This window comes from Leptopilina heterotoma, unplaced genomic scaffold (assembly GCF_015476425.1).
Source record: "Leptopilina heterotoma isolate Lh14 unplaced genomic scaffold, ASM1547642v1 Lhet_121, whole genome shotgun sequence".
Classification (NCBI taxonomy): domain Eukaryota; kingdom Metazoa; phylum Arthropoda; class Insecta; order Hymenoptera; family Figitidae; genus Leptopilina; species Leptopilina heterotoma.
In genome coordinates this window covers 1,504,526-1,514,226 of record NW_025110839.1, presented here as the reverse complement: position 1 = coordinate 1,514,226, position 9,701 = coordinate 1,504,526, and the positions used below count along the sequence as shown (strand labels likewise).

Here is a 9,701-nt window from a genome sequence, read left to right as displayed (position 1 = left end):
TTCATTGAACAGTTTGTTAAATTTAAGAAGAATGCTTGACTTGAAAAAAAACATTAATTAAAGAACCTGATTTACAAGATGATTTTCAAGAATTTTTTTCTAATTTATTAATTACTAACGTCAACAGGGACTATTTTGTGCACAAAAAGCTATTTTTGACTCAACGATTTACTACAACTAGCAACAATTCGCGCAATTTTTTACTATCTTTCTTAAAAAAAATTAGCAATTTTAAAAATAATAGAATATAAAAATTTTCTAATCTAAATTTTGGTTGAAAAAACTAAAAAAAAATTCAATTTTGGAGAAATTACAAATAATTGCAGAAATTCAATTATTTTCAAACAAAAATTAAAATTCTTCTTAAAAATTTCAACTTTTTTTCAATTTTTCTGGTAAAAATCCCAATTATTTTTATAAATAACAAAATTCTTCTCCAAAGTTCAATTATTTCCATAAATGCTCAAAAAAATTCTTGTCCTAATTTCAATTACCTATTATCAAAATTTTTTTTCAAATTTCTACTATTTTAATAAAATTTCCCAAAAAGAATTCAATTATTTAAAAAAATTTTTTAATAAAATTGTATGCAAAGATTTAATTATTTTCATAAATAATAAAAATTTCACAAAAATTCAATTATTTTCATAAATAATAAAAATTTCTTAAGGAATTCAATATTATTTTCATAAAAAATAATTTGAAATTCTAGAAAATGATAATTGAATTAAAATGATGAAAATAAGATTAAAAATAGAAATTGTGCAAATATTTTTCTTCTTTTTCTAAAACAAAATAATAATTTTGTTAAAAAAATTGTGATTCATTAACAAAAATAATGCAAAATAAATAAATTTTCTACTTCTTAATCATAATTGTTTAACAATTTTCTAATTTTGTTTAGAAGTAAAGAACAAAAATCTGCATAATTTCAATTTGACAAAACATAAAATTTCACAAAATTTTAGTATTTTAATGAAAAGAAGTGCAAAAAATTCTGATAATTTCTATTTGTCATTACAATTCTTAATTAATTAATGTTATAATTTTTCTTTTCAAATATTTTCAATTTTAAAATTAATGTATTGAAAATCATCAAATTGTTGTAAAGAATTTTATCAAAAAATCTGATAATAATAGAATTCCTTCAAAGAATTTTATTATTTAGGAAAATAACTGAATTCTCGCAAAGAATTTTATTAATTTTTAAAAATCCTAATTAAATTCTATTGCAGAATTTCTTTGAATTTTTTTTTTAACTATTGGAGTTTCTTTAATAATTTTAATTGACAATTTTGAAAGCATTTGAATTTTATGAAGAAAAATTTTATTAAAAGTGAATTGAAAATAATTCAATTCTTGCGAAGAATTTGACTATTTATAAAAATAGTTGAATTTATTGTTTCGAAGAATTTATTAAAATTTTAGGACATAATTGAAATTCGTGGAAATATTCAAAAATATTTGAATTCATCCGAGGAATTCAATTAAAATTGTTTTGAAAATAATTGAATTTTTGCAAAGGATTTTACTATTTATATATAAAAATTTTATATAAAAATATTTAATATTAATATTTTTTAATATAAATATTAATAATTAATTAATAATTAATTAATATTTTTATATAAAATTTTATTATTTAGAAAAAAATTTAATTTTTTCGAAATGTATAACATTTTTTTTAAAAATTAAATTCTCCCGACGTATTCAATTAAAATTGTTTTGAAAATCATTGAATTTTCGTAAAAGATTTTAATATAATTAAAAAAATAATTGAATTGTTTAAAAGGATTTATTAAAATTTTAGAAAATAATTGAATTTTTTCGTAAAATTTTATTAAAATTTTTGAAAATATGAACAGTAATCATTAATTTTGTACTTAATAAGTGAATTTTTTAAATTTTGATTGTGAAATTAATTAAAAAATTTATATTTGAAAATAAAAAATTTTCTAATTTGCATAACAATAATTAAAAAATAATTTTTAGAAAATTCGCATCACTTTTGTTCTAATTAGTTCAAATTTTTACTAATTCCAATTTGTTTTGTAATAATATTATTGCAAAAAAATTCATAAATTGATTTATTTTTCACTATTTTATAGGATGTGAAATTTTTTTTTTTTCAAATTTTTTCGACGAATTTAATCAAAATGTTATTTTGTTCAATTGTTGTTATAGAAAGAATTTAAAATTAAATTTAATATTTTCTTTTTTCTTAAGTCTGTTAAGTTGGACATCAAAATTCATAATTATCTTATAAATTCTAGAAATTGAATATTCTTCAGGTACTTTTGATAAAATTCCCTGACAAAATAAAACTATTTTATAAAAGATCGTTCAATCTTTTTTAATGAAATATAATTAATAAGTCTTAAAATAAATATTTCTATTTTTTCTTACAAAATAATTAGTGTTTTTAACAAAAAATTTCAAAACTTCCGGTCATGATAAAAATTTACTGTCATTCCCCGGTTTTTCCCGGTCCAAATAAATTCCCTGTAATTTCCCGGTTTTCCCAGTGAAGCGGCCACTTTGTATTTGTTTCATTAATTTTTCCGGCTTTAATCAATTTTTTTCATTAATAAAAAATATTTAAAATAATTAAACTCTTTCCAAGAATTTTAATAATATTTTTAAGAATTATTGCATTTATCAAGCAATTCATTTAAAATTATATTAAAAATATTTAAAATTCTATGAAGATTTCTATTAATTAGGAAAAATAATTGAATTCTTGCAACGTATTTCATTAAACTTTTAAAAAATAACTCAATTCCTCAGAAGAATTTTATTATTTATAAAAATAAATGAATTCTTGTGAAGGACTTTATTAAATTTTTTTAAATAATTGAATTCTTGTGAAGAATTTTACAAACAAATTTTTTTTTATTTAAAATTTAAAAAATTTTAAATAATTTATTTTTTTTGAAAAATGTTATCTAAATTGTGTTTTAAATAATTGTATTCCTATGAAAATTTTATTATTTATGAAAACAATTGAATGTTTGCAAAGAATTTTATACATTTTTTTTGGAATAATTCGATTTTTTTGGGAAATTTTGTATTATGATTTACAAAAATTTTTCTATTTAAATAATTCAATTCTCGTTGTTGAATTCTGATAGAAGTTGATTTTGTTTTTCAAACGAAATTTCAGTTAAAATTGTAGAAAATAATTGAATATTTAAAGCGTTATAACAAGCATTTTAGGAATTAATTAAATTTCATGAGATTTTTCATTGAAATTATTAAAAATTTTAATTTCTGTGGAAAAATAAACAAGAATAAGTTTTTAAATAAATAATTTTATATTTTAATAAATTTTGTTAGTTTACTTTTAAAAATTATTTTGAAACATTAATCGTATTTTTGAAGAATTCTAATTGAAAATTTGAAAAATAATTGAATTTAGAAAAAGTTTAGAATAAACTTTTTACCAGGATAGTTCCAGTGGTACTCGAGTACCACTGGAAAGTTGAATTATTTAATCAAAAATATTCCAGTTCCTGTTAGAAATATCTTGGCGATTTCTATACGAGTTGTTTAAATAATAATTAAATTTAAAGAAAAACTTTTAGAAAAATTGTGTTTTAAAAAATGAAGAATTTTTATTAAATTTGAAAAAGTAAATTGTTTAAAGTAATAATGGCAATGAAAATTTCACGCGCGCTTGAGCGCGTGTATGTTTTGCTAGTTAGGAAAAGAAATAAATTTTCGCGTCGAACATAAAAATAAAACAAAAGCCTACACAATATACGACTAACTTTAGATAGACATAGAGATTTGGATATCTAGAAACACCACGATCATTATATTTAATAATAAAATAATAAAATATGATATAAAATTATAAATTAAAATCATTCGATCATTGCTGACATGAAGTTTTTAGTTTCTAACTAATTATTAGATATGTGCAATTCTTACAACAATAAACGAAAGTTAATTAAATACGTTTGTAAATAAATTTCTTTTTGTTACTAAATCGTTTTCTAGTGGAGAAAAACGGAGTTGCAGAACAGAAATAATTTAACGGTCGATCAAAAGAATATGTTAACAAGTATAGGGAAATAATTTAAATCTCAGACAGAAATATTGTTATTTTTGCTATTACATTTTTCAAAACTTGGTGAAAGAATGATTTCTAAGGATAAAAGAAATTTATTTTACATTTTTTAATAAAACATTTTTTTGTACAATAGATATCAGTTCAAGTGACAAAAAAATTTTTTTTTTTACAAAATTTTCTATGATTTTTAATTTAATTAATTTAATGTAATTTTTCTAAATTGCAGGCCTCGGATAAAGTGACTTTTTCTGACTGTTTGCAAGAAAGACGACTTTTCTCTCGAGTTATTTTTGAAAAATTGGACTTTTTTTGGACTTCTCTTCCAAATATGGCAACAAAATTCAACTTTTTTTGGTATGAAAAAAATTTATTTTTATACTGTGAAAAATAAGTGTAGTCAAATCTTTCAAAATTTGAAAAAATTTTGAATTTTTCGGGAAAATTTTTATTAAAATTGAATTGAAAATAATTTAAATCTTTCGAAATATTTAATTTTAATTTTTGAAAATTATCGAGAAATTTAATTCAAATTTTATAAAAAAAAAATTGGATTCTTATAAATAATTTCTTCAAACTTTATGAAAACAATTAAATTTTTTCGAAATATTTTACTACATATTTACGAAAAAAATTGATTTATTTACAAGAATTTTATTATTATTCATCAGAGTAATTGAATTCTTGTGAAGGATTTTATTAAAATACTTGAAAATAATTGAATTCTTGTAAAGAATGTAATTAACATATTTGAAAATAATTGAATTGTTATGAAATATTTTATTAAAATTTTTAAAAATAATTGAGGAATTTAATTCGAACTTTATCGAAAATAATTGAATTCTTATAAATAATTTCTTCAAACTTTTTGAAAAACAATTAAATTCTTTTGAAATATTTTACTATTTACGAAAATACCTAATTGATTTGTTTACAAGAAGAAGAATTTAATTAACATATTTGAAAATAATTAAATTGTTATATAAAGAAATTTAATCAAATATTCGAAAGTAATTGAATATTTATACAGAAATTTATTAAATTTTTGAAAAGTAATTGAATTGTTGTAAAGAATTTTATTAAAATTTTTGAAAATAATTGGATTTTTTTTCGAGAAATGTTATTAAAATTAAATTGAAAATAATTGGAAGTTAAAAAATTTTTTTTTAATAATCGCCGAATTTAATTATAACATTTTATTAAAAAGAATCAAATTCTCAGAGTTTTATCAAAATTTTGAAAACAATTACATTCTTTCAGAAAATCTTATTATTTATTAAAATAATTATATTTTGTCGAAGAATCTTATTATATTGATAAAAATAATTGAACTGTTTCGAAGAATTTTATTATTGATAAAAATGATTTATTTGTTTTGAATAATTTTCATTAAAATTCATCGGTTATAATTGAATTCTTATAAAGAATTTTATTGAAATATTTGGAAATAATTGAATTTGTTATAAAGAAATTACAAAAAATTTTTGAAAATATGTAATTGAATTCATTCGAGAAATTTTATTAAAATTACATTGAAAATAAATTGAATTGTTTCGAAGAATGTTATTAAAATTTTTTTGAATTATTTTACAAATTTCAATTATTTGAAATTTATTAATTACATATAAATAATATTGAAAAATTTATTTTCTTTCAAAAATTATTTTTAATAATTGAATCACTATAAAGTTAATTATTAAATTTTTGAATGGTAATTGAATCGTTATAAAGAATCTTATTAAAATTTTTGAAAATAATTGAATTTTTTCGGGAAATGTTATTGAAGTTAAATTGAAAATGCTTGAAATCTTTCGAAATATTTTATTAAAATTTTTGAAAATAATTATGGAATTCAATTTAAATTTTATCGAAAATAAATGACTTCTCATAAATAATTTTTACAAACTTTTTGAAGAACAATTAAATTCTTTCGAAATACTTTACTGTTTATGAAAATAATTGATTTTATTATTCATAAGAATAATTGAATTCTTGTGTAGGATTTTATTAAAATATTCAAAATAATTGAATTCTTATATGAATGATTTTATTAAACTAATTTATTAAATTCTTGTGAAGGATTTTATTAAAATATTCAAAATAATTGAATTCTTATAAATGATTTTATTAAGCTATTTGAAAATAATTGAATTGTTATAAAGAAATTTAAAAAGAATTTGAAAATATTCAATAAATATTTAAAATAATCGAATAAATAATAGATAATTTGAAAATAATTGAATTTTTTATAAAGAAGTTTATTAAAAATTTTGAAAATATTCAATAAATATTCAAAATAATTGAATTCTTATGAATGATTTTATTAAAATATTTGAAAATAATTGAATTGTTATAAAGAATTTTATTGAAATATTTGAAAATAATTGAATTTGTTATAAAGAAATTTATTAAAATTTTTGAAAATATGTAATTGAATTTATTCGAGAAATTTGATTAAAATTTTTTGAACATTATATATTGAAAATAAATTGAATTGTTTCGAAGAATTTGATTAAAATTTCCTTTGCAAAATATAATTGAATTCTCATATAAAGAATTTTATTAAATTTTTTGGAGAACATTTGAATACAAAATGAATTTTTTCTGACAACATTGAGTAATACTTTATAATTTTATAATAATAATAATGTTTAATTGAAAGAATATTTAATTCTTTTAACATTTTTACAATAATAATAATTTTAAGCCAATTTTTTTAAAATACTTTTGTATTTTAAAACGACTAAAGTGACTTTTTTGGCTTCTTTATATCCGTGGCCTATATACAGTTTATCTAAGCTTTCATTTACTAAAAATGAAATGATTATTCTATTTGCCATTTATTTAATGTTCAAGTTAAGTAAACATTACTAAATCACTGTGCAATATAAAATCCCACAAAAAATGTATACAACATATATATATATACATATCCACTTCACCTAATAGGCTTTCATTGTATGCCAACATTGTAAAAAAAATTTCCTGACTCGCAGTTTCGATCGTGTTGTGTGTGACTGTTGAGTGCAAACATTTTGTTTTCACGAGGAAAAATAGAAAATGTCAACGACAATGACTGTCAAGGAGATTGCAAAAGATTATGCTCCTTATTTGAAAATGGATTTATCAAAACAGGTATGTGTGACAATGTTTGTTATAAAGTATTATTAATAAATACTTTTTACTCTGAAATATTATCATCTGTGATTTTCACTCATACACCGACAGTGTCTAGAAAAATTTACATACCAACTTGGCGCAACTAAAGTTACAAGCTCCTGGTTATAAAAAGTAATACGTATCGTGTAATCCTTTTCACTTTTATTGACCAATAAAATCTTAATTATGTTGTATTTTATCATGCATTGAGGAGAAAAAAAATTATTACTCGTATTTTATCTTTACGAATACATTCTTTTTCTCTTCAATGAAAATTTTTTTAACTTTGCTTTTTATCTTCAATTTTGCCGCCTTATTTCAAATTTTACTTCTATCAGAAATTTTTTTTCCTATTTTTTGAATTCAATTTTATCATTTTACTTGTATTTTAATGATTTTAACAATAAAGGGAAATTTTTTAGAAAAGAATTTTTTTTTACTCATAAACTAACGCAAGATATAAATCAATCTTTTTTTTCAAGTAAAAAATGATTAAAAAATTTCTACAATAATTTACATATTGTAAATGATTTATTGTGATGCTCAAGTATTCATAAAGTGGTCATTAGATGATTTTTTTAATTTAAAGAAATTTTAATTACTGATTTTTACGTTTATGAAATTCATTAAATGGAGAGAATTTTTTTTCCCCGATCATAGGTATTAATAATTTTGTAAAAATAATGTTTTGTTTTTTTTTTGCAGACAAGAAGTATTCATGACGCAGTAGAGGATATGCAGATGCGCTTGGAAGAATTTGAATCTATTATTAGAATGGTTAGATTCTATTAAATTATGAAATAAAAGAAAAAAAAATTAAATGAGAAAAGAAAAATTAGGATTTGATTTAATGTCAGGTTTCAGGACTGATTTTAAATTGTAATAATTAGCCCTGTAAACAGGCTTCGCACTTATCTATTACAATCTACTATTTCCTACTTTTTTTACGATTTGCTGCTATTTGGTAATTTTTTTTATATTTGTGACACTAAAAAATAAATTTAATTTAGACAACCGAGTGATAAATTTATTCAAATATTTAAAAATAATAATAAATGAATTATTTATAATTATTTTCAAAAATTTTAAGAAATTTTTTCGCAAGAATTCAATTGTTCTTACAAATAACAATAACAAAATCTACAATTTAAATAAAATTTCACAAAAGAATTAAATTATTTTAAACGAAAATTGAATAAAATTCTTTGCAAAAATTCAATTATATAAAATATTTTAATAAAATTCTTTGAAATACATTATTTTCAAAAATTTTGATAAAATTTGTTTATAAGAATTAAATTATTTTTATAAATAATAAATTAATTAATAATAATAAATCAGGAAAAAGTCAGGGATTTTTATTAAAAGTACTGAAAAATATAAAATGTTTAGAATTTATAAAAAAATTCGGAATTTTTGTGTCTTTTTGTTTGCTTCATAAACTATGAACTTACTACAAATTCTAAAAAAAACCTTTAATTTTTTCCATTTCTGACAATAATTAAAAAAAAATTCTTGTCAATATTTAAATTATCTTTATAAATAGCAAAATTCTTCGCCGAAATTCAATTATATTCAGGAATTAAATAAAATTTATTGCAGAATTCAATTATTTTCATTAATAACAATATTTATCACAAGAATTCAATTGAATTCAATTTTTCAAAATTAATCAAATTGTTTGACAAAATTCAATAATTTTCAGGAATTTTAATAAAATTCAATTATTTTCAAAAGTAATAAAAATAACAATATTCATCACAAGAATTCAATTATTTTCAAAAGTAATAAAATTTATTTATTTTCAAAAATTTTAAGAAAATTCATTGCAAAATTTCAATTCTTTTTCAAAAATTTTTCTTAATTCAATAATTTATAAATGTATTATTTTAATAAAATTTCCCAAAAGAATTCAATTATTTAAAAACAATTATATCAAAATTCTACATGAATATTCAATTATTTTCTAAAGTAATGACTCTCTGGTAATGGAAATTTCACAGGAATTTAATTATTAAAAATAGAATTTACATAAATTTGTTCGTAAAAAGTCAATTGTTTGAAACTTTTTTATAAAATTCTTTGCAATAATTAAATTATTTTCATAAGTAATTAAACTTATTGCTGAATTTCAATTATTTTTAATATATTTTTAATCAAAGTCCTCGAAAAATGTAATTAATCTTAGAAATTTTAATAAAATTCGTCGAAAGAATTCAATTATTTAAGTTGATAAAATTATGTATAAGAATTAAAACATTTAATTATTCAATAAATAACACAGGTTTACAAATTAAAAACTTTTTTTTGCCAATCGAACAAAACAATTTTTTTTCGAAAAGTAGGTGTTTTTTGAGTAAGAAAATCATAGTTTTAATTTTTTTCCCTCGTGCAGTTTTTCTGTAGCTTTAAATTTTCCATTTTCGAGGTGCGAAGCCACTTAAACTTACCTGTAGGAAAATTAGCTTGT

The 9,701-nt window shown here is 18.7% G+C and overlaps 1 protein-coding gene across 3 annotated transcripts in view; it reads left to right on the top strand.

The window, feature by feature from the left end:
* The window catches only part of LOC122511657, a 39,197-nt gene that overhangs the window by 19,004 nt on the left and 10,492 nt on the right, over positions 1-9,701 (top strand). For all 3 annotated transcript variants that reach the window (XM_043627065.1, XM_043627072.1, XM_043627057.1), the window contains exons 2-4: positions 4,302-4,429; positions 7,069-7,207; positions 7,937-8,008. In XM_043627065.1, coding sequence (XP_043483000.1) covers positions 7,133-7,207; positions 7,937-8,008 — 147 coding nt within the window. In that variant the 5' untranslated portion in view covers positions 4,302-4,429; positions 7,069-7,132. The remainder of the gene's footprint in view (positions 1-4,301; positions 4,430-7,068; positions 7,208-7,936; positions 8,009-9,701) is intronic.